We start from the raw sequence: 27,346 nt of genomic DNA, 5'->3' as shown, positions 1-27,346 counted from the left end.
GCAATGCAATGAACACCTACAAGATTAGGTACATCATTCTTCAAGAAAGTGATAAAACCATTTTCATTACCAACCATTGAAGAAGCGCCATCTGTGGAAACTCCTATCAATCTTTCTTTTGAAAGGCCCCTTGATTCCATTAAATGTTTGATTGCATCATAAGTTGTTTTCCCTCTTCCATCGCAAGCATTTATGAGCTTTAAAAACTGTGAAATTGGAGGACCCAATCCTTTTGAGTTTAAAAACGTGGCATAAACCACAAGATGTTTTTCTAAATTACGGTCTGTACTTTCATCTAACATCAATGAAAAAAAAGGGCTATCTAGCATTTTGGAAGTTTGTAGCTCTTCAAGGTACTGAGATATAGCAAAAAGGAATTCTTTTGCAACCATGTGATTTGTAAATGATGTGTACTCTTTGTTCTTTGGCATATTTGGCGTGTGTAAAGACATTGTAAACAAACAAAGAGATTCATATTTTGAAAGTGGTAGATCCTCTTGCACCATCCAATATACTAATTTCATAGTAGTGATGACTCTTTCTTTGTTCATATCATCAATGCATGCAATGTGTTATGTAATAGACTTCGCCTTCTTCTCATTTCCACATATCCACTTTGCCTGTGAGAGTTTATGAATGCTTGAATTAGCATGAACAATTATAGAATCATGCTGCAATGTAGAGCAACCAGTCTCAATTCCCCATGGCCCCATTGCCTTATGCATTTCACAATATATGCATTTCATAACTGTTTTTCCTTCATGCTTTGCCTCTTTCAATCACTTATACTTAGTTTTCCACTGATCACGAAACTCTCTTTTTACTTTCATTTTTCTTTTCTTTTGGGTGCTAGGTTCTCCGTGGTGAAATTCTTCATCACTTTTTTCAGTATGCTCTAAGATATCATATTCTTCATTATGCCCCAAGACATCTAAATCTTCATTTAGATCAAAACCATGATCTTCTTTATCAGGGAATGAAGCTTGAGATGTATTAGACCATCCAAAGAATTTTTTGATAGAAAGTTGATTCCCTTTTTTTGAAGACATTTTTGATATATAATACCTATATAATAAAAATAAAGTATCTAGTATATATGAATTTCATTTCATCAACTAAAACCATATTAAAAAAATAATCTTGCAGTGATACAAGAAATGATATTAACCAGAAAATATACCTATTTATTCTTTATAATATTTAAAAAAATACCTATTAATTCTTTATAGTATTTAATATTTTCTCAAGAGTAGCTTTCACAGATAAGCACTGAAACTTCCACGGTGGCCAGAATAAACTTGGACGTTAAAACTCTGAAATTATAAGACAAATCAACTACCTGAAAATGGGAAGAAATTGGAAATATCAGGAAAATAAAAAATATGCTAGCGACGAAAGATATTTCAGACAGCTGGCCACGTTCTTGGCACAGAAATCGGCTTCCCAAACACGTCACTGACATTATTGTTAGATATAATTATGTGTATTGTTGATTAAGGCCTTTATCTGACCTTACGTTCTCCGAAATTGCTATCATGTTGTCTTGCTTCTTCTGACTCTGTTTGTTATAGAATCTTTTGTTTTATCTTATCAGCTAGATAATGGCTATGGTTTTTGTTGTAGGTTTGTTGGTTCTCGACGTTACTTGTTCACTTTAACATAATCGTTTGTCTTTTTTTTGGAGGCCAAATTGGTAGTCCTTTTTGTGCTTGCAATGTCATTAAGCTCTGATAGGATAGACCAGGTCCACAAACAGTTTCAAAGAATATCAATTACAAGTTGGTTTTATCTTGAATATTAATAAAACATTTGGTCACATTTATAAAAATTAATCAATATAATGATGTGCATTTATTTATAAAAATAAATAAATATAATGATGTGCATTGTTGATTAAGGGGCAGTTGGTTCTCAATGGAATAAACTTTTCACATTACAATAATTGTGGTTCGTGAAACGCTAGAGTTTTTCTGAAGTGTTTTGGGATAATTTCATAGAATTATTATTATTTTTACTTCAGTAAAAAAGCCTGGTGGATGCCAACTGAAATATATGAATAAAGAATGGAACGCGCCCCTCGTGGGGGGCGAGGGCGTTTTTACTGAAGAAATCAGATGATATGATGTAAGGTATCTTCATCATTCCCACGCGATTAGCAATTGTTATTATTATGAGGTTTCCACGAAGATTCTCTTTCGCAGGTACGTGGTAGACTGCAGTATTCTACAATACAATACACAGTAGGGTTTTGAAATGGAACAGGAAGAAGTTCCATAAATTTGAGAAGAATTTGGTAAAATTGTTGAAACAGATGGAAATTCTGATATTTCTTTATCAAGAAATCTCGGATTCATAAGTAGCAGAGATTGATACAGAGGAATACGAATACAGATAGGAATACTAATACGAATGATTATAAGTAGGTAGGCCGTTCCATCGATGGGAAGGACGAGAACTGTGTGTTTGTAAGGAGGGAGTAGGTAATTTGTCTGGACCCGGATTCTGGACGATGCACATAATGAGTTTAATGCAAATAATAATTTCAGCAAGCAGAGGAGGAATAGCCGGGGCCCGGATGGACAACAGTAGAACTCTCTAGAAACCATCTCATAGACACTGCAATAATTTTTTTTTACTGTTCGAAGGTTGTGTATACCTCAAGTTAAACACATACCCAATAGAAACCTGACGCCCCACTGTTACGTAGAAAATCCAACTGAAGGCGTTGAACCGCACGCGGCACGAACATTGTAATTGGCGTGAGAAGATGCTACGGTCCACAACCAGCGAGACAAAGCTACAGGTGTGAGTGGTGATCGGGATTCGGGCCCCACCATCCGCGTCAAATAAAATCAGCAGGGGCCACTATTTTAAGGTCAGTTCTATACAACCATAAGGATATTCACATGATAAAGATCCTACCCATGTCGATTAAGGCACGTGATTGAGGGTTTTAACAACGTGATCAAGGGTTCGACTCCAATTTCTCATACTCGCGGTTTCTATTACCACACCATAAAGACAAAGAGCTTCTTTAATCATAAGCATATTATAAAAACTATGGAACCTAGCAGGCTAGCACTGGTACGCTGCTGTGGGGTTTTATTTCAAAAATCCAAATTCTATTTACACAGGAATAGAAGTTAAATACTCAAAGAAATATAAATCAAACACTCAGAGTTGTTCCTCTGTCGAAGTATGAGGATTTGGCTGCAATCTTATTCTTCTCCATCCCTCAATTTGCTACGCAAAATTTACCGAAACTTCTCCTCACATTCACATGAATCTAAATCGACTCTACTTTCGAATCTTAACAATGTCGGATCCTTTTCCACTCTCATTCTTGTTTTGGTGGCTAGCAGCAATAAATAGCAGCCGTTCTCTTCGCAGATCAACCCGCAGGATCGATCGATCGGGTTGCGGGTAGAGATGTCCCCTTACTGGACCCAGCAAGAGAAATAATTTGTTTGTCCCTGAGCAGTCGATTCAGAGTCTTACATTTCGATTTCATTTCTCATTTAGGATTCTTTTAATTACACACGTCTAAATAGACCAACCCTAATCTACGAAAATCGATTTTATTTTATTTGGAATGAGGATAACCAGACTTGTAATTCGTTTGATTAAATTTAAATATCATCTATCAGAGTCGTGCGGCTCGTTTTTTGAATTCGAAGACGTCAAAACAGGGTTTATTTAATTTGATCAGAGTAGTCCGGGTCGTTTCTTAAATTCCAAGACAACAAAACAGGGTTTAATTAATTTGACTTCTAGTTTTTTTCAAGGAGCCTGCAGATCTCTTTTAATTAGAGAGCCTCGGGGCGGAATCACACACTAAATCGAAATTTATTTATGATTTCAAAAAGAATTCAAATCATTTTACCTAATCTTTATCACAGTATCTATGTTTACTTAACAGATATTTAAAAGAGCTATTGCATTTTTCAATTTCAAAAATTCTCTCTGATAAATTCCAGAAGGTACCTTAAAAAAATATTGCTCCATTGTAGCAGTGATCATTCGGCCCTTTGCACACGGTCTGCAGACGCTATATACTCCCAAATTCGTTGAAAGCGAGGTAGAAATTAATGAACAGAGCATCCTAGCCTAGAAATTTTGAAAATAATTAATTAACCAGAAACAGAGCGCAATTGTTATTCATAAAGAGATCAAATAGACATTGCAGTCGTTGTTTATAAAGAAATCAAATCCACAGAAAATCACAAATAACAAGCCCGAGGTAGTTACCTTGCACATATGATTTTGTAAAAGTATTCACTCGTGCACCCAGCGCTCTGCCCTCAAAGCTGGAAGGAAAAAACTAAAAACAAACAAACAAAGAAGAATTAGTGCAGAAACATTTAAAAATAACCAATGAATTGTTAAAACCAAAACCAAAGAAAAATAGATTCCGATTGCTGTCCATATATCAAAAAACTACAGCACAGATTTCATCTCTCACCTCATCAATCCATGGAGAAGAGGAATTTGTGTCGCCCAATTTGATTCACCCAAATAAATATGTCCTTCTCCTCTGCACTCGGTGGTTAATTTACATATAGACCACACATAAACATAACAAGAACAACATCATACACAACAGAAACACACAAGGAAGACTATACACAAAGAACAACAGCATACACAGCAGAAACGCACAAAGAAGACCATAAACATAGACAGAAACCAAAACAAAGGGGTTAAATTGAATGCGGAAGTCTGGGGAACACCAAGGTTGCAAGGCAATTGAACGAGAAAGATAGTGAATCATTAGCGATTAGAAATTTATCTGTAATTGTCCTTTCTCTCTAAATGCTCAAGTGCTAAACCCGAAGGCAATTGAATGCGAAAATCTGCCGATCTGATAGCCATCAGAAATTTATCTGGTCACTGTCCTTTGTCCCTAAATGCTAAACTTGCAAGTTGCCGCAAGCCGGAGATTATACGGTATAGAAAATATATAACGTAAGGTTAAATATATAGATATATATAAAATTTATAAAAAAAATTTTAAACTTTTAATTTTTAAACATGCTCGTCATATTGAATTTTTTAAAAATTAATGACAAGTTACACATGACGTGGAGATTTGAAACTAAAACCTATTTTACCGGTAAAAAAGCTAAATATGAATATACAACCGTCAAATTTAACCCCTGCTCGCCGTAGATTAATTCCCGATAACTTATGTACGATACTTATTAAATTGAACTTATCTACTGTTATCTTCTTATAACTTATCAGCTGACAAGTTCTCTCCTGATAACTTCTTCGTGATAAGTTATTAAATTTTAAGTTATCTTCTGATAACTTCAATCCGATAAATAGAAGCAGTTATCTACCAATAAACTATCAGATGATAAGTGCTTGGCACAGAACTTATACACAGAGAACCTATATTATGATAAACTATACGTCGAAAGGCACTGGACATATCCACAGAGATAATTCGCCGAAAAGAAAACTAAAAAACTAACGTGCCGAATGACTTATGCACCTAATAAGTTTGACGTTTCCGCCACAACTCCGTCCGCAGGCACGAATCTACAGAGAAAAGCCGATGGATTTGTGCCAAGTGGCACAACCTCAATGGTCAGAATTCAGCCAACGGCTGTCTGCCAAGTGGCATGTTTTTTTAATGGTTAAATTTCAACCAACGGCTGTCTGCCAAGTGGCATGTTTTTTAAGGGTTAAATTTCAACCAACAACTATCTGCCAAGTGGCATGTTTTTTAATGATTAAATTTCAACCAACAACTATCTGCCAAGTGGCACATTCTCAATGGCCAGATTTCAACCAATGGCTATTTGCCAAGTGGCACATCCTCAGTGATCAGATTTCCGCTGACGGCTGAGGTTTCAGCACATTCTCTCTGGTGTGAGACGCACAGAGAATTTCATATTTGATTCACTTTAGCGAAGGGTTACACAATGATGTGAACTAACTGTTGGAAACTTTTTGTTTTTATTTGTCTCATGAAGAAGGTTAGTTAAAGATTTTGTGCCTACAAGGGCTATGACAGGAATGTTTATTAAGTTATACATTATACAAATATGAGACATTTATGGAGACTCCGGGAGACAATTCAGAATTCCATTGCAGTTGATTTTTAGGATTTTTAGAGGCATGTTTATGCTTTTTTTTAGGAGTTATTCTCTTTTTAATTTTAGTTCTCAATATATATTTATGTTAAGTATAGATCTAACATGAGTCTAGAGAATGTTAAATATAGATTTAATATGAACCCAGAGATTAAATTTTTAAAAATAAATTATTATTTAAAAATATCTATATTCACAAATATTTCATAATACAATATAAAAAAAATATTGGAGTGCAAAAAAAATATTGGAGTGAAACATTAGATGCAATCACTGCCGGACGCGAGTCTTCCCATTATTTTTAATATGGCCGAAAAACAATGCAAATTTGATGTCGGTGCCATTTTGATTTAAAAAAGGCGAGGTGAGAAAGTCGAGTCTCCACTAATAGTAATTGTGCAGTGTGGTGATGAACGGGCAAGCCTTGATCCAGGGCAAGGTCAGGTACTCGTTCAAGGCGGAGTGTTGATAATGATTTGTCTTGAAACCTTTGGATTGCCTCCCTGATTGCATTTCCTTACCATGATTTCTCATATAGGTTGTGTGTTTGGTATATGTAAAATTGTAAAGATGTAAAGGTTGGAGAGTGAATTGAATTTGAATCTGCTGCAGGATGAAGCATAATTGAAGAAACTGAGCTGAGAATGGTGAGTTAAATCACCTCACCACGCTGAATGCGGATTTCTCATGGATTCCATTGAGGGATCTTAATTTATGGTTCATTTTCGACTAAAGGTTTCTGGCACAAACAATCTTCTTTTTATTTTTGTAGATTTATTGATATTATTTTTCATAGCTGTATGAGCTGATTTATCATTATATCAGCTTCTGCAATACTGAATTTTTGATTTGCTGTATACAATGTCCATTATATTTCCTTAATATAATCTATATAGTTTTTTTCTTCTGAAAAAAAGAAATATCACGTATTACTTGCACCCAATTGAACACTATTCATTCCAAGGGCGAGCTCTCAGCTCTTGTGTCTAGAGGAAAAGCGGAGACAAGGGACGTGAAAGACAACAGGGTTACTGTCCAAATTACACATTACTCCATTTTCTCAACTTTTAGGAGTGCAAAATAAATTTAGTACTAAATAAAGACAAAGTTGACTGAGTTCCTTTCCTCAGCCATTTGCTCTGGGCTCATTATTCCCTTCTCTCGGCTTTCAAGGGTTTAAACAATATTCATACTAAAAAATTGTTTCATAATAAATTTTTCTGAGGAAGTATTGGGTGGTTTGGTTTGCACTTTACCGAGGCAATATAGGCTAGTACTATGTGGGCTTGATTTTAATATGTTTTAATATAATTGAGGAAATTTAAATAAATTGTGTTTTTGGAGTAATCACATTAATATTATTTGGTCGATGTTTTGAATTAGTTAATGTGGTTCATCCTCATTATAAAGCTAAAAAAATCTATAAATTTTAATGAATAAATAACAATGATGCATTAGAGTCCAAAATTAGCTATTAAAAACTAATACTTTAGAATTATATATATATATATATATATATATATATATATATATATATATTAGTTTTAATATTAATAGTGTATAGTTATTAAGTTAATTATTTATATAAATATTTAACTATATATTATTAATATTAAAACTATAATATATATATATATATATATATATATATATACTAAATAATAAATTATTTATTAATAATATTAAATTATTATTTTTTTCCTCTGGAAAAATCCGTAACGTTTTCATTAATATATGAAAAGATTACATATGTAGATGCTATAGCATATGCCATGATCGCTGTGGATCTGTACAAAAATACAAAAATTACATATATCCCTGTCTGATATAAACATTTGAGCTCTGTTTATCTATCAAAAATTTAATAATATTAAATTATTATATACCTAGATTATAATAATCAATTTTTATATATAAAATCAGCAAAGTCAAATAAAAAAGATATTAAGAATACAAACTAACCTTATTTGAATTTCATAAATAAATCAATAAAAAATATTAATAATATTAAATTATATATATATAATCAAATAAAAAATTATTTACTAATAATATTTAATTATTATATATGAATTATGAAATATAATAGCCATTTTTATTTATAAAATGATTGAGTCAAAAACATATTAATAATACAAACTAATTCTATTTCTATTTCATAAATAAAAAAATCAATAACTATAATATAATATAATATTTACTAATAGTTTATACATATATGAAATTATTTTTATCTATTATTACATAACAAAAAGGGAATAAAGAAGATGAAAAACTAGAATCCAACTCTTACTCAATTTCCACCCATCATCCCTATTGAGATTGATAGCATGTTTCTCAATCTCAATAGCCTCCCTTAACTTCCTATGGTGAAATGATCAACCCTCCCAATGACCTTCACATCCTTAATGCAAACATGTGCTAATTATAACAGCTTGTCTTTAATTGGAATATATATATATATATATATATATATATATATATATATATAATTCCTAACTTCTAGTTTCTAATGGTTAACTCTAGATTCTAATGCATCATTGTTATTTATTCATTAGGATCTATAGATTTTTTCACCTTTTTCCTGAGGATGAACCACATTAACTAGTTTGAAACCTCCACCAAATAATATTGATGTGATTAATCCGAAAGACATGCTTACTACATTATGGATCACAAAAGCCTAAAATCTAAAATTGTTTCTTAATAAATATTTCAAATGAAAAATTGGTTTGGTTTAATTTGCAAGGACCGCATTAAATTAATTATTATAATTATTAGGTGGATGGTAGAGATTTAACCTTGGCAATATGAAATGTATCATGAAATAGGTGTTTTGATGCTTCTCAGCTTTTACCAACCATTTGATTTATATGCTTACTTTGCTTGACACATTATGGTTTCCTAATCAACAACAAATAAGATTTCAAATACTAACTAGCATCTATAAATCCATATTTACTTTCTCACATTTACTTAATACAATCATAAAAGTACCTTGCAAATTATCAAATAACATATGACATCCTATGTATTATCAAACAACAAATAACAAAATATGAAAATTATCAAATAACAAATTCTACCCATGCTGCAAATTAGTGTTAATAAAAGTGTAACGATAATAACTTGAGATCCTATTAAGCCCTCAACATTGATTTATTACATTTATATTATTATATTAGTCTTATCCCTATTGGTTGGCTAGATACTTAATTGTAATTTGTGCATCATTTGTCTCCAACATATACCACGAATACCTAGTTTTAGATGGAATCCCATCTTGTACATTTATTATATTGTAAAAGTAAGTTATATTTATTATATTGTTATATTTTAAAAAATGTGCAGAACATAGAGATGAAGTCCCAAAATCATTCATCACTGAAAGATCCACATGAATGGGGGTTCAATGAAATACCAAGGAACCACTTGATTACCAACATTTATTTGAGAAAAAATAGATGGTAAAGATGATATTAAAATTTATATTCTATATGGAGACATTCTTTAATATACCCCAAGTGCTAACTTTACAAAACCTAACTCTTGCATCCTTGTATTTAGAGTTTGTGGAGAAAAACACAAAACTTATTTATATGAATAATATTATAGGCACCAAAATATTGTTACATCAATTTACTTCTTTATATGAATAATATTGTAGGAACCAACATACTATTACATCAATTTACTAGCACCAACCAGAAGGAGACACCAACCCCTGATTTATAGGCATCAACCTAAAGGAGACACCAATCCCATTATTTACAAGCACCAACCTGAAGGAGATAACAATCCGCTAATTTACAAGAATTAACCTAAAAGAGACATCACTCCCCTGATTTACATATAATGTGTAATAATCGTGTGCTTTGTTTTTTTCCTATTCTTCACAACTATGTACACTGCTTTATACTATGTACTTTACAACTCTCCCACTGCTCTATCCATCATAATACCTTTTACAAATATTAATCTTCCATAACATGTCCATTCAGAACTAATTAAATTCTATTTTCTCAGGTTCAATCAACTTCTTCATCTAGTCAACAACACCCTCAATTAATATAACAAAAACAAATTCTTCTAAGTGTATGCACTTTAGAAAAAAAATATTACATACCTCAACGTTCTTCATTATTTTTCTTCTTGCTAGATGCAACACTTTGTCTCTCTGATAGCGACGCTTTGTTTCATGGATAGGCTCCCCGCACCCTAAATGTCTTCATCAGATTTCATCCTTAAACTCCTTTGTATACAACCTCACAATATTTCATACTTCTTGACTCTTCTATTCTGTATTAGATTTTCTACATATCGCACAATTCCATTTTCACACTTACAACTTCTAGAACAAATTATTTATATGTGAATGACTTGATTAGGGGTGCCACAAATATGCTTCAGATATGGGTTGACACAAGTATAAATGAGATTTGGGTGGACATGATGCCTTGGAGTCCCTTATGGGGTTAATACAATAATATTCCCAAAAACCATGGGTTAAGATCATGAGCTTAAGCGATTTTAGCACCGCAAAATGAAAATACCAAAGGGGGTCAAATATTCGAATGACCAAAATTACTCGGATTATCCAATCATTGACCCTAGCTTCAGGGGCTATGTCACCAAGCCCCCACGACCATGTGCCACGGCCAAAATCTAAGTAATTGTTTCAAAAAATCCATAATCATGTCCCTTTTAATGAGGACACTCTTTAAAACACTCAGATTCTCAGATTATTTTACGTTATTTACATTGAATCTAGAATTTGAGTTTGTCGAAGGGATTCTAGTGCCATATGACTGGATGTCCTGACATCCAGATACCAAACATGAAGCCTACAACATCATCTTTATGTGTCACACTCTAAAACTACCATGTGCCACCTATTGTTGCCACACACCATTCAAAAATTGTCTAATTGGTCATCCAAAAAGGTAAAAAATGTTTGCCATGTGTTACCACCTTAGGCCACCACACTATCAATTTTTCAACATCAGTGCTACTTATCCAATGTAATTCTTCCACTTGTGTGATGATTGGGCACCACCTGCACATCCACTAGCCAATGTAGGAATCTAAAATCTGGGTCTTTGAAAAAAAGGTACTATGACATTTGACCGAATATTTAGATACTCAGATAGCAATGTGGACCGAAATGAACCCGATATTCGAGTCTTTTAGGGGCTCGAATATGAATGTGGACTAGATATTTTGACTTGCTTCAAGATCCACCTCTAACATTATTTTGATAGCCCTAGGCACCTTTCACCATTACAGATGTTGTAAATATTTGGAAAGAAAAACATAGGCACATGGTCTAAGAAAAAAGGGACTATTGATTCTAGGGTTGAGAAGATTTTTTTATTTTTTATTTTATTTTATTTTATTTTATTTTTATTTTTGCATAGTCATATTTGTATGATTTAGGACAAGCCTTGAAGGCTTAGAGATGAAAAGCAAGGGAGGAAAAAGGCCAAATGGCACAAGGTTGATTGGCCTACAAGAATGATAAGGCCAATCACCAAAAAAGTAAATTGTAGACTAAGGACAAGTGGGACACATTTGGTTGGTATAGAAGGGTTAGGCAAGACTGGGCTCTAACTAACCTCAGGTAGAGTTCAAATAGTGAAAAAGGAGGAGGTAAAAAAAGGAAATGAAAAAAATAGATAAAGAAGGGAGCGAGAAGCAACAATTAGAGAAGGTTAAGGGTTCGAACAACAAAACTAGGAATGCAATAGAAATAGAGAGATAAATGGATAGGTACCAAATTGTGTGTCTGGAAGGGTAGACGTACATAGTGTCAAAGAAGACTATTGCACAAGACGTATCAGAATACTATAGTACTTCAACTCGTAGTTCTTGGTGAAGTTCCAAAAAATTGAGGTTTGTCTCGTTCTTCATTGGTAAATTGTGTTTAATTTGGTTTTTAAACATATAAATATGCTTGAATGAAAATTTACAGTAAAAATTTGAATCCCTTACGCCGTTGATAAATTGTGCTCAGTTTAGTCTTTTTTTTAACACCTAAGATTGCTTGTGTAAATTATAGTGGAACTTAAATCCTTTGTGCCCATGGTAAAATGTGGTCAGTTAGTTTTACACACCTAGATGTGCTTGCATAAAGTACAATGAAACTTAAACCCCCTTGTACCCTTAGTAAATTGTGCTCAGTTGGTTTAAAAACATTTGGTCTGCTTGCGTGACTTACAGTAAATTTTGAACTCCTTGTAGTCCTAAATTGGGTTGAAGTCAGATCTCTGAGATGGGTGGAGACTCTTGCCTCTGAAGCCCCTTAGTGGCTAGTGGGTAGAGGTTGCATACCTTTGGATTCCCTGGACTAGCCTCTTTGTTGGTGTACTCAATTTGCAGTAAACTTTGGACTTCTTATATTGGGTGGGGCTACTGAAGCAACAAACTCAAGGTGGACCTCTGGAGTCCTTGAATTGAGTTAGGGTGGAGGTTCTCACCTTTGGTGTCCCTTACTGGCTGGTGGGTGGAGGTGGTTTGCCTCTAGAGTCCCTAGACCAACCTATATTAAGTATATTTATTCTAGAAGGGTGGATGTATATCAGACATATGGAATCCTTGGTATACCAGGCATTTAGGTCAATGGGACAATCTTTGAAAGCTCGGGGGTGACAGTTGCATGAGGAGTCTGATTACAGCCTGCATGTGGTTGGGAGGATAAGCATTGACCCTATCCCAATACCCAAAAACTAATACTTATCTATGATAACCGCACATAAAATTCTGTTGGTGTGCCAAATGCATTGTTAACCGTGATACCCAATGAATCACATAGGCGTTGACACCCATGTATGGGTTTATCTTAATGCATCTTTCTATGTATGATCATTAGTTTGCAGTATTATATATAATTATAGTATGAAGGGATTATGTACATTAACTATGGTTAGGATTATGCAAGTAATATCATATTGTTGAAATGGTAAAATCATGGTCTTCAGGGTCCTTAACCTTGTGCATCACTTGAGAAAGATGGACAACATAAATTCATATATTATTGTAATGTGTAGATTGGATGTTTTGATGAAAAGTTTTGAAAGGCACAATACACACACCCAATGTGTGATAACCTTCAGTATAAGTTTCACATAGTTTTTGCATGTTTAAATTTTTCTGAACCAAAATGTCTGCTATTATTCACTCGTGTTACTTCCTGACACTAAAGAAGTATGACCTTATGCTCTAAATTCATGGTTATAATTCAAATCAGAAGAACCTTGTGGTAGTTGAATAGTTGTCATTCTAGCCTTAGCATTGGACATTTTATAGTTGAAATAATAGGGAGTTCCATTAACATTGTACAAGTTTTGATATGTACCAATTGGCAGTATGATAGATTCCCTTTGTTTTTATTGCCAATATTGTCTTTTTCCTGAACCAATGTGTTAACTTATTATGCTCCTTGTTGGTTTGATGTGGAGTATCATGGTACAGTCTATTCCACATATGTGAATGAATTGGATTCGGAATAGAATTTCACAGCTATCCTTCATATGTTTTCATTGGATTGGTATTACTTATGAGGGACTCATAAAGTGAACATGCAAATCAATGAAAGTTGATTGAGGCAATACCCATCAACTTTCATTTATTTCAATTGAATTGCAGATTTCTATACAACCCAAGGCTTGAGATAACTATAGTAGTAAGTGGAATCCCATTGTGACACATTGTCACCTACAAAATTTGGATTATACTTTAAGGGTTTTATAAGGCACGACATTCTTGATATTTCCTACTCCCCTTAGAATTCTTCATTTCTAATTAGTCCAAAACCACTAGTTTAATGCTTAACATGCCCTTCATAATGTCAATCATGCCTTCAAGTGAATCCTTATATTCAAAGCTACAAAAAAAGGGTTGGATGCCATGTAGGTCTCTATTTGCTTAAAGTAATGTCAGTGGCCTTGAGGTTTACACTCTATCATGAGAAAACAAAAAAATGGTATCAACGCCTTGATTATGATTTTGAGCTCTGTGGGGTTTCTCATGGAATTCAATACATCAACAGGATTGTTGTCCTCTTGTTGTAAGTAGCATCCTTGTATGTGTTACAAATTCAATGATCCATCCCTGTCCTTATAGTGATATCATGTATAAATTGAGCCACATAATAAGGTTTTGTGAATTTAAACTATAGGTTTTTAGTAGCTTATGATTGAATGAATCCTGATAACTATTAGAATTTAAAGAATTGTCATTTCCATAGAAAATAAAAAGGAATCCTCATTCGAATCATGTATCAACAAATGAATTAATACTAACACGATTTATGTACCCTATATACAATTTAAATGAATTAAGTGAGCCATTCATGTGCTTATAATAGGCTTGTTTATGAAGTAATCATAGGATAGGGTTTTATGAACACGTTAACAATTCAATATAATAAGATTTAATGAATATTGTTTTGAATGAGATATTCCCTCAATAACTTGTAGCTCAAATGAATCCTAACATTTGTAGAGGTTCATTGAACATGCATATGAAGTGGGATGGGTTTGATGAAATTATCTATCTCTTATGCTTATGAAATTTGATATTGAATGCACATTAAGATGCCATTTTGTTTGTGGTAATCTTGAGATATCCTTGTGCTTGTACAAATATTGTCTATGGAGATTTTGCATGAAAGGAAATGTCCACGAATATTAACGAAGGTTATTAGAATTTGACGAGCCTTCCTTGATACATTGTATGGAATGAGATAAGGATTCTATGAAATACGTTATCCTTGACCTTTTATTAAGCTTGAGCTTAGATGACTTATGAAATGTGAGATTAGTGATGATATATGAAATGTGAGATTAGTGAATTTTGGCAAACTTGAGGATTTTGATCTAGATCTATTTTATTGTATTAATTTTAGGATTCCTCTAATATCTTATCAAAAAAAGGTTCAATTTTAGATGTAGTAAATAATGATCCCCTTCTTATGCTGCATTGAAAACTCATAAAGTGCAGAAAGGGCTTGGATTTTCAGATGAGATGTTTTCAATTGTGTTTTCTTTGACAAAATAATTAATGGATTTTTACTTGTGTCTGTATGGTACTCTCCACTGGTAATGTGTAGAGAGGAAAAACTTATTTTTCATCTAGTAAGTATGTACGAACAATAAATTAGAGTTTCTTGAAAAGTTCTTATTTCAAATGTAATTCACATTTCTATAATATAAACTCGGGAAGTCTGTAGTTTTTTGCAACATGAGAAACAATACATTTTGGCCAAGTTAATCTATGGTTTTCTGTAATAGGATAAATGCAGACATACTTGTTATTAGTTTCTTTTTAGCCATCAGAGGTGACATGGCACCACTAGTTCTTGGTACACAATATCCAGTACATGAAAACGTTAGTGTGGGTACTATGGCATGATAATCCTAATGCTATAACTAGGCACCAACATTAATAAAAATACCTACCCCATTCTTGTAAATGTACCACGAGAGCCGGGAGAATTAGAAACCACCTCTTGCTAATAAGGGGGCGTGTTACAATTTCCATGTCATTATTGTTTCCATGTGTCTCTATGTTATGCTACGAACCATATGCTAACAAGATGTTGACCAGGATCCTTCTGTATGCCCCTTGGTTTCCACTTCTCTATTGTTGGTTTGGTCTATCCTCCCATCAAATTGGCCTGAAACTGATTGGACCTCAATGTCACATCACATTAGCAGTATGTCAAATGAGGGGTTGATGTTGGGTTTTGAAATATAATAGCCCCCACACACCCCACACCCCCCCCCACCAAACCCCACCCTCACCCCCCCTGTTCCCCCCGTTCCCCTCCGCCTCCCCCCCCCGCCCCACACTAATATGCCTAGGTTGCTTCCATGCATCTTGGTGGTTTACTTCTTGGGTGGCATATCAAACTGCCCCTCCCCCCAAATAATTGGTGGATACTTCATGGGGTCCTGAAGTGGCCCCTAGTTGTATGATCTTGGCATGATGGAGATACGACCAATAAAAATTCACACTCTTTAACGAATTCAAGGTTTCTTTCTTTCTTGTTAATTGGAGATCACATTGAACACTTCAAAACAATCCATATTGGTCATTGATCTTGACTAGACGATAATGAACCATTCAAGCTCACACAATCCTTAACAAATTTAGGGTTTTCCCTTGTTTCCTTTTTGTCTTTCTTTGCTCATTAATAAAACTACAATCAATGAAAACACATGGTCTTTCTTGGACATCAATGCCACTATAGCAACAACCCACATTAATGAGAACACAATTCCAACAATCTCCCATTTTGGCATTGATGTCAATACTTAGACATAGTCTAGTTATTAATTACTACTGCTGAGAAATACCCCTATTTGTTGGTTCTTTTCATGTCTACTTTCTTTGGTTTGGTGCTCACTATGTATGCTTAATTCCTCCCCTTTGATATCGATGACGGAGGACTAAATCTGGTTGTAACGTCTCTTGGTCATGGCTATATATTTTTTGCAATGAGGAATCCACCTATCTGCTATCTCTTCTTATGTTTGCATATTCTCCCCCTTGATATTAATGAACATAAATGAATTTTACTTCTAGTTGCAATCTCTTCTACTAAAATAACAAAACTCTGACTTCCTCTTATTGGATACTCTTTTCTAAACACCTCTTTTCTGAAAACAAAAGAACTCAGTAAACACAATTAGTGGATTTCTCTCCCTTGTGAAGGAGAGATCACTCCCAACCTTTGTCTAAGATATTCAAAGGGATGTTTGGAAAGAATTTTGGTGAATATGTATACAACTTGCTCCTTTGTTGGAATGTATTCCAACTTTACAATCTATTTTACAACATGTTCTATGCAAATGTGATATTTGATGGAAATATGCTTGGTCTTTGAGTGCATAACATAGTTTTTAGAGATGTTAATGTAGAAATTCTTTGTAGATTTAAATTGCTAATGAGATTTATCTAAATCAAAAGACTTGAATCTACTCTACTAGCTGTGGAAACAATTAAATGATTGCGAAATCATGAAGCATACAAGGGAAAGAATTCAATGAACACATTACACAATGATTCATATGGGAAAGCCATAACTAAAAACCCCTCCTTTCTATATATTGTACCAGTCATAAAAATAGATGAGATTACAATGATTTGCTCAAGCTCGAGCGACCTCTACACTATCACAATCTATCTCAGCGCTTCACAAGCTATTCCTGGTCAATACTTAATCAAATACAAGACCACTGAAGTCCCTATTTCCTTGCGTTGCTCCCCGAGGAATTAACCCCCTATTAATTAGGGTAATCCCAATTCAAAACTACGTAATCCTTCATAAGCATTCTTCTAACTGCATGCACCACCCATATAATTTGGATGATTATACCACTGATGGTACACTTCCCTTGAACTCCAATTTCAACTCGGTAACTCATAGATCACACATGCATGAGTTAATTATGGTTGATTTATCAGTTAACTGGTTGATCATGAAGTACACACCCCACTACTTCACCTCCCACTAATTCCTCCAACGACCGGAACTAGTTTAACTTACTTTAACTCAGTTTGACTGAATTAAATTATTACAACTCAAATTTAACTCAATCCAAACACCTAAAAAGTAGGAACCACTCTACATGACTTAAGTTAGGTCCTCAAAGTTAGGTCCTCAACTCGAATTATCTGAGCCAACGAAGTCAAACTGACTTAGTTAACTCGTACAATTTGTCTTGTGATGTGGAATTACAATTTTCTCTTAATTTAATTCAAGGGAAAATTAAATTAGGATCTTTCTTGGTGCCATTTTCAACAATTAATAGCACTGGTGTTATCACACGTGATGGGTACAAATTCATCACAATCTTCTTGAAGATCCTTGAGATTTTGCTTCATCCATAGAACCTAAGTGCAAAATGATGTCGCTGCATTATACTCTGCTTCAGCTTTGGATAGGGAAATTGAAGTTAGTTTCTCACTAACACTATGTAAAAAAATCCCATTGCAATTAATCTTGCTAGTAATCCTCATAATAATTTGATAAAAGAGATAACATTATGCTCAACTCTATAGCTCATAGCCATACCATTTCTCTCACAACCAACATGGAATTCATCATGCATAATTTCCTCATATCAATATATCAAATAAAAGGCTCAAGGAATGGAGCGACATCAGCCTCTATTTTCTAAAATTTAAATAATTCGAGAAAAAGAATTGTAGCAAATCATAACAACTTGCACACAAAAATTACACATGATTTATCCTAGAAATTCTTTATGGGAAAAATCAATTAATAGTTTTATTATTCCCTTTACCAAACCTGTCTAAATGAGCCTTATCCACTCACTTGCTAGCACATTGCAATGGAGTATCCTCAAGCATTTTTAAGGCTTCATTACATGTTACCCATGATCTCAATACCACGGGTCATCAATCTCACAATAAATTTCACATTACCTTGTCACAGTATAACCTTTATCATTGTGATATTCTAGTTCATACTTTGTTACATGCCTAAAACAGGTCAAATCCTTAGCAATAAAGGTGTCCTCCATAAAGCCAAAATCTTGTTGTGATACAAAATGTAAGAATTGATAATGTAAGGGAAAGATAATCATATCAAATCATCATGACATGCACACATAAATCATGTGTGATTTGGCCTGGAAAACCATTACAAGAAAAAATAACAAATAACTCTATTATTTCCTTCACCAAACCCAGTCAAGCCCCCAAGTGACCTTTCACCACTCACCTCTTGGCACATTATAATGAAGTATCCTCAAGCCATTTAAAAGACCTCCATTACACGTAATCCATAGGCTCAATACCATAGATCACTAATTCCATGTTCTCAAAACCATCATCGTTTATCTAACGACTATGACTAATTTACCTGATCAAGTGTAACATAACATATTTTCTCTAAGAATATTTAAAAAAAATACTAATATAACTTGTTCCATAATAATCAGACATGATTCAATGCTCTTCATAGTATTCATAAATGAGGATAATTCTTTAGTAGAGACCAACATGGTATAAAATAACCTTTCGAAAGATAAATAATGTATAATAATCCCAAGGCTCAGTTCCAACTTTTGTTTCCATTTTCAGGAGCACGTAATTATAGAGTAGTTAATGATGATAAGGCACATATGATAACTACACACAAGGATGAAGACAAACTCTTTCTCATGAACACTAACCTTCACCCACTGGAACATGATTAATAGAAAACACTAGACTTTAGAGAGATTGAGGACAACCATCCCAAAGATAATGCACCATGACCAAGCTTGTACTGAGCACAATGATAAATTTTCTCTCTCAAGGTCGAAATCTTAGACCAAGTACACGCCACTTGGTGCCAATTGAATTCATATTTAGTAAGGACGTATCTTGGCAAGGATTGATCGGTCACCTAGTACTACCTTCACTTAAACTTCCGAAATTTCATGTACCTTCTACCATCCTCCCAGCCATATAAACTTTGTGGAAGTTAACTAAATATATTTCCGAGTTGTGGAACATAATGTTGGTTAGTGCATTTTGTAACACAAGTGATAAGTTCTTAATGGGGTGTGCTACCATGTCCAAGTGGCATGTGGGTTGGTCGGATGGCAAAAGCAAAACTCTCTCCTCCTCTCTCCTTGAGAAACCCATCTAGGGTTCTTGATTTAGATATTATTCTTAAAGGAATTTGGAGATTTATACTGAAATTTTTGAAAAACAATAGTAAAATAATAATTGCATATTAAAAAAATTATATATATATATATATATATAAGCCCACGGGGCTTTGGATTGACGGTGAATGGGTGCGCTGTTAAGGCACTCCTTGCGATAGGTCACCGGTTCAAATCCCCCGTGGGTACTTAGGTTAGTCTTAACTAAATATATATATATATATATAATCGATTTATTGATAGATTTATTTGAACACATAAAGATTTGTAGTTAAATTTTATATCTAACAAGTATTCATTAGATTGAGAGGTGTGCTACAACCCAATATAGGGGAGATGTGTTGCATCAAGAGGCGCTCTACAACCCAGTATTGGGGAGATGTATAGGCATAATGTAAGTATCTCAACATTTTTGTAAAATTGTTATGTAATGTAATGTTATGTTGACTTGGTCAAATTATTTAAAATAAAATTAAAATTAAAAGATAATAATTAGATCCATTCTATATTAGCTCCATTTTCTTATTTTGAATTTTATCACCCTTGAATTTATATGAATTTTTATTAATTCACTTTTGAATGTATATGAATTTTTAAGAGCTCAAGGTTTATGAGAACTCATAGTATTGAGTTCTAGGTTTACAAGAACCCATGGTATTCATGTGGAAAATAACTTATTTAAAGGGGAAGACTCAAGTAAATGTGTCCTTCATATCCTAAAATGTGTTTAGCCAAAAATCTAAACACTTCACATTATGTTAGCATCCTTTTGAACTTTTTTCAATAGTTTTATCTTCCAAAGTAAATTTTGAATAAAGTTACAATTTGAGTGTTATATTTCTGTGTTAATAAGAAAAAATAATTAATTGTTGCTTTTTGTGAAGTCCTTTGGCTTTTTCTATGGCCTTATACACCGCAATAACCAATTCCTTTTCTTAATTATTTCAATAAGAACATCAAGTTTAGGCTTCATGTGGAAGGTGAAAGACTATGTGTTGATTGGACTTGCATTCATATTTTTTGTGCTCCAAAGAGTTTGATACATTTATTCGTGCATAACTAGTTGTGAATATTAACATCCTGAGTAAGTTGCAGAGAGGGACCATTACTAAAGCCTTATTCGACCACAAACCACAATCACCTTTCCCACTTCTTTATATTTATGCAAAACTCCTTCAAAGTATCCATTATGAGTACATAATAATATTCCAAAATAACTAGCTTAAATCCACATATACATTTTTAACATATTAATTGAATAATTTTTCCATATAGAATATTATATGGAGTTTCTGTAATTTGAACATATGAAGATGAATATTTACTCCCAATAATTTTTATATTGAGAATTAAATGAAATTTTTAAAATTTAGTTTGAAAGCAATATCTATTTATTTATTTATTTATTTATTTTTTAATTTAAGTATTATGTATAAACTATTTTCTAAGTTTAAATTTAATATCTTGAATTCATGAATTTAGATTAAAATAAATTGCATCATTATTAAATATATATATATATATATATATATATATATATATATATATATATATATATATATATATATATATATATAACCGTAGATTTATCTTAACTCCAGAGGGATTAAATTTATTGAGGTGTACATTTTTTAAGGAGTGAAAAGAGATTTGATCCCCTAAGCGCTTGTTAGATCCCCCTCTCTCTCTTGTTGGCGGTGACGATGACGACGACGACATTTTAAAACATTTTGGTTATTTTTTATTACAAAATATTATATAAAAAATAAATATGAGATAAGTAATTGATTTGAAGTTAAAAAATAAAAAATAAAAATATTGAATTAAAAATTATTATTATTATTATATTTTATAAAGAATAATATACATATATAGAATGATACTACATCTTGAAGGAGTGCAATTCACCAAACCCAACCATCTTGAGGGATTGCAATTCCCATGCCCATCATGTTTCTCTTCACACCTTCATACACTACCTTCAACAAGGCGTGAAATTTTTCACAACTCAGCCCCACGCCCACCCGGCACTTTGCTTCTTTTGTGCAAAAATAAAATAACTCAAGGTCAATTAAGGTCTTGAAAATTTTGAGTGAGCTACCTTTATTCAGGTGAGTAAGGCCCTCTCTTTGATTGAGCAGATCTCACAACCAGGACCTTACCTGAGCTCAGGTAAGATGTGAAGGTCCAGAACCTTCCTCGACCAGGAGGAAGGAATGACAAAATTGAAGGGAAAAAAACCTCCCAATGATATGTTGCGAGAATACATGCAAATTATGAGAATAGTTTGGTGTTCATTGAAATTTAGCTACATCACAAAGGGTATTAGGCAAACTTTGAATATATAGTTTAATTATTATATATATAAAAGACATGAACATAATTTCAGGAAATAGCATACAAAATCCATCCCTAGAAAATAAACTACAGAAACTTTAAACAACATAGTACCATTAAATTAACTTATTGCTTGCACCTACATGTGAGCTTCTACGCACACGCAAAAACACCTATTTGGATTCCTCTGCATTCGCCTTAATGTGATCGACTGCTATGGGCAAATTCTCGTCCAGAAATATATCCCAATGCCCATCCCATTTGATTAAAAACTCAGTATCCGTGAAATACTGTACCCTATGCACATCAGGCGCAGGAGTATAGAGATAATCCCCGGGGCCCAAATCAAAGCATTGATTCTTAGTGAAACATTCTTGTGTTCCTCCACATGTATCTGCCGGAAACATTCAAATGCTTCGCCATGAAACCCATTATGCACAAGTCCGACAATCATAGCTGTCAATGTGACCACATCTCAATGGCGCATTTCTTCAAACACTTGGTTTGCATCCTCCACAGAACGACACCTGCAATACATATCCACAAGCGCACATCCCACAAAGACATAAAGCTCATAACCGGTCTTGATAACCTGCCCATTAATCTCCATCCCCTGTTGCAGGTCCATTAAGCTTCCGCATGCCTTCGGCATGATTGAGAACGTAAAATTATCGAGCTCCGTGCCAGATAACTTCATCTGATTATAAATCTCCATAGCCTTGGTTTCACATAATCCATTCTTAACATAAGCTCTGAGCAGAGCATTCCACATAAACATAGTTCGCTCAGAGGCTTCATCGAATGCCACCCACGCATTGACAATGCTTCCATAGGCAGAATAAAGATAAACAAGCTTGGCAGCCAAGTAGGGATTCTGATGAGCCCTTGTGATTCTCATGTGGATGTGGACCTGCTTGCCTTCTTTCAATAATTTTTGGACAGTGCAACAATCCAGGAGTATATGGTAGATTTGGGTATCCACAGGGATTTCTCTATTGAAGTCCATCGAGTGCAGAATGCGAAGAGCTTCATCTTCATCAACCAACCATTCTCTACACAAAATAACAGTGCTTGCCAAAAGCCAGGGAAGAAGAAGAAGAAGAACAACTGGCAGGGAAAAAGTAGTAAAAATATCTTCAAGAGTAACATAAAAGAATGGGAAAAAGCAGCAACTCAACCGATATTTGGAAAAAGCAATCACACTTCAAATCAACGGTTGAAAGTCTTTCACCTGATCCAACAGAGCAAGGTAAAAGTGTTGACGATTGTTGATGTATAGGAAGACCTATAGGCCTAATTATAGTAAGATACACTTTTAAACCAGCTATAAACCAATTAAAAAGGAATATCAATTCTAAGGGGTACGATTTTGGAATATGAAGTATAGAGGGAAAATAATTGAGATAGATGAAAAGACTAGGAAATTTTTTAATGTTCATTATTGTGGAAACAACATTCGATGCTTCGAGCTCCTCAATGCACGACACGAGGACACAAAGAAATAACACAATTCAAAGTACACTAGATTTTCGGTTGCACAGCTTTTTCGGCGATAAACGGTTTCAGTGATGAACCCCAACATCTGTTTATGTAAACAGAGGTGGAGAGGTGGACCCAGGCAGACACGTAAGCAGAATATGGCTAATGCCGTTTTTGCTCCCTCTTATTTTCTCTTGATGTATAAGGTTTCCATTTGAATGGAAAACATATATAAGATTTCAGTCCTCGTGTCCTCTAGCATACCTCTTATCTCATTTTTAGTAACCAGGGAGGATGAAGAAGGACTTATCGAACCTTTGTTTGCTCTACCTATTTTTCTAATAGCCTTGAATGATTTTTTAATACCATTTTAATATCATCATAAGTAAGTTGATATATGTCTCCATTAGCCAGTAGGTTGAGTGTTTCCATTAGTTCTTCCTTGAGTCCTCATAGTAAGACTAGTTTCAAGGAGTTTAAATCTAAGGTGCAATTATGCACCATTCTTTAACTCAACTGGAATCTCTCCTTAAAATTATATTCCAAAGACTCATTTTTTGCTTGGGTCATTATGAATATCTCATCTCTAATATCCCTCATTCTATTATAATTCTGATATGTTGTTGAAGCCTTGCTAAATTTCTTCCCATGTGGTGAGGTTGTCTCCTTCTAGGCTCAGAACCATTGAAGGGTTCCATATTTATGAGTGGAAGGGAACAATTTGAGCTTCTTCTCATTAGTTGTATAGTCATAAGTCCTAAATACTACAATAAAATCAAACATGAAAGTGTCAGGATCATATGTAATAAACCATAAAAGTGTGGTAGGATAGATGGATTAATGTTTTTCATTCTATCCTCTCGATCTATTTCTCTAATTGGGAATGTGAACACTTATGGTTGTCTATCTTTATCCATAGTGTTGGTGGGGTCTGGAGGTCTTTCTCCTTTTGCAAGCTCCACAAATATACTCACTTTCTCACCATAAAGGGCCTCAAATGTCCCTGTGGACAAGCCAAGAGGTTCATAATCATCTGAAACAAGCTAGATGTTAGTGGAAGTGGGGGATTTTGGTAAGGATTTTCCTGTTCTATCCCCAATTGTTCAAGGAATAAAATAAAATGTATTTTTTTGAAAGGAAGATACTAATGTGTTTTTTCCTTTTTGTAGGAAATAATATAAAAGAAAGAGAAATTCAACTAAATAAAAATATAATACATACTTTGAAACCTCCCCGGCAAAGGCACCAAAAAGTGATGCCCCTCAATATTGCAACAATAAGGCTACAACTACCAAGGGTCTTATATTTTATTGTCAACATGGGGTTCATACAAACTTAAGAAGGGTCGACATTATATGTGCAATGGGCACTATATCTTCTTTTTCCTAGATTTTATGTAGGTGGAAATAATGAAATGAAATCTAAATGTACAAAGACCAAGTTGACTAATATATGTTACATGGAAACTAAAATTGCAGGAAATAATTTGTTGAAGGAAAGATAACACACAAAACTAGGCTATTTGCAATAAAAGAAGGCATACTAAACTATATGCAATGAAAAGAAAACCCACCTATTCTATATTGCAAGGAAAAAAATACAATGTTGAATTGAACGCTTGCAAACAATAAACCCTGATTTTGTAGAAAATAAGAAATTTCTATAAAAAACCAAATAAAGCCATCTACAAGGTATTTATACCTCCAAGTTCCATTCGCATGGTTCTAGGAGTAATGTAATACATTGAGGAAGGCAAATCATGAGTTTAGTGCAAATGTGAGCAAGTTTAGAAGGTGGGTTGCAAATTGTTACAAGAGTCCTTGTTTTGCTACAAGAGGCAATCCAACAATAAGAAGACTATGTTAAATGCGATTTTGGAGGGAAAAGAAACTAAGGAGAAGTTGGAAAATGAAAAAATATGACTATCCAAGTCATCACAACAAATTCTTGTAGTGTTAATCCAACAAAATGCAAGGATAGGATAAAGTGCAAGAAACAATGAACAATGCACAGTGAATGGAAAATAAACAATAATAAAGGAAATGAACTAAAACTAAAGTGAGGATATCTTTTAACTAATATAATTATTTAAATTTTCATAATCAAATGTGAAAATAACCTTTAAGAAAAGATTATTCATAAAACTATCCAATTAACCATGCAAGAAAGTATTTGTCATAAATACTTTGCAAAAATAAACAAATCCACGAGAAAAAATGATACAAGAGGGAGCTTGAGCACATTGGGTGGGTTGCAACCCAAGGAAGCTTAGAACCCTTAAAATAAAGCTATAGTAAGAGTTGAAATCATATATCACTTCCATTAACGGAAAAGATGCTAATACATGATAGAGTTACAAAACTGTTTGAAAATCACTAATCTAAACTTCTCCTATTCTTCACATGATTCTAGATTTTTTATTGGGCTACCCAAGCCTCTTATTAATATAAATGAGTAGGGGTGCAACCTCCTTGAGGAGAGGACTGCTTTCCCTCAAAATATCCCTGGAAAAGGGGATCTTGTTTCTTGGGTCACCATACAACAACAAGGAGCATTTACTGCCTCTGCTAGTCGAGTTGAGACTTTTTTGTAGCAAGGAGTATGCCCCATGAATATCTTTGGCTGGATCTCCTTGAAATATGTGAAAAATTTCTTCAAAATCTTGCATTCATGTTAGGCACAAAAAATATCATTTACTCTCCTAAGAAATCATTAAGATAGGAAAGTATCATTAAGTGAAAAATGCAGGTCCAATATAGCCTTGATGTTCCTAGGATTGGTTAGATGGGTCTTATGTTTTACCTCTTTGGGAGGCCCATCATTAGGCAGCCATAATTTATCATAAAAAAATATGGTCAACGATGGCCAAATATGTCAAACCATTTTCATTCATGGTCAACATGGTTAAACCATGACCATCATACCCAACCATAGTCAACCATGGTCAACCATTATCATCCATGATTAAACATGGAAAACCATTGCCAACCATTTGCAATCATAACTTACCATACTAGATGGTCAACCATGATCAAAATATTCAAACCATATTACCATTGATGACTATGGTCATCCCTGGTCAATGATGGTAAACCAATGTCAACCATACCAACCATAATCAACCAGGTTTGACTAGGTTCCTCATTATTCTTCGTCATCCCTTAAAATCATAACCAACCATAATCAACCAAGGTTGACCTCGATCAACCATGGGGATACCTTGGGGAAACATGGGTTAATGAGGTTGACCATTGTACCTCCATCAACCCCTTATTGGAATATGGCAAATTAATCTTTTTTCTAATTACAAATTTATCTCAGCTATGCTTAAACATTGCTAAACAAACTTAGTTGTGGTCATACATGGTCAAACATTGTTACTCATTATCACCCATGTTTAATGATACAAAAACTTAGTTAGAAATAATCAATAAAGGTCAACCATAGTCAACAATGGCCAACCATGATCAACCATGTTCATCTTTGGTTAACCATAGTCAATCTGGAACAATACATGCTCTACCCATTTTTTATGGTCAACCATGGTTGAAATGGTTGAACATGGTTAACCAAGATCTCTATGGCTGAATATGGTCAACCATTGTCAACATGAGTAGCCGTAATCTATCATGGAAAAGTATATGTTGGCCAAATATGTCAAACCATGTTCATCCATGGTCAACATGGTCAAACCATGGCCATCATTCCCTACCATAGCCAACCATGGTCAAGCACCATCATCCA

At 33.9% G+C, this 27,346-nt stretch overlaps 1 protein-coding gene and 1 long non-coding RNA gene across 2 annotated transcripts; both read right to left on the bottom strand.

Moving 5' to 3' along the window:
- Positions 1-3,981: 3,981 nt before the first annotated feature.
- LOC149260673 (uncharacterized) lies at positions 3,982-4,598 on the bottom strand. Its single transcript, XR_016248316.1, has 3 exons — positions 4,463-4,598; positions 4,249-4,321; positions 3,982-4,107 (listed from the first exon to the last, which is right to left on the bottom strand). It is a non-coding gene; the product is annotated as an uncharacterized LOC149260673 (long non-coding RNA).
- Positions 4,599-22,598: 18,000 nt separating this feature from the next.
- On the bottom strand, positions 22,599-23,129 carry LOC149260672 (pentatricopeptide repeat-containing protein At1g71460, chloroplastic-like). The gene has a single exon (XM_089460934.1). The coding sequence runs from the start codon at positions 23,127-23,129 to the stop codon at positions 22,599-22,601; it is 531 nt and encodes a 176-aa protein (XP_089317060.1).
- Between the last annotated feature and the right edge of the window lie 4,217 nt (positions 23,130-27,346).

Source organism: Pinus tabuliformis, chromosome 6 (genome assembly GCF_031772625.1).
Source record: "Pinus tabuliformis cultivar Carrire ecotype Pingquan chromosome 6, CPIR1, whole genome shotgun sequence".
NCBI classification, from domain to species: Eukaryota; Viridiplantae; Streptophyta; class Pinopsida; order Pinales; family Pinaceae; genus Pinus; species Pinus tabuliformis.
This window is presented reverse-complemented; position numbering and strand designations above follow the sequence as displayed.

What these genes read in the sequence shown, in the direction of transcription:
- LOC149260672 (XM_089460934.1), bottom strand. Translation starts at nt 23,129, where the DNA reads ATGGACTTCAATAGAGAAATCCCTGTGGATACCCAAATCTACCATATA.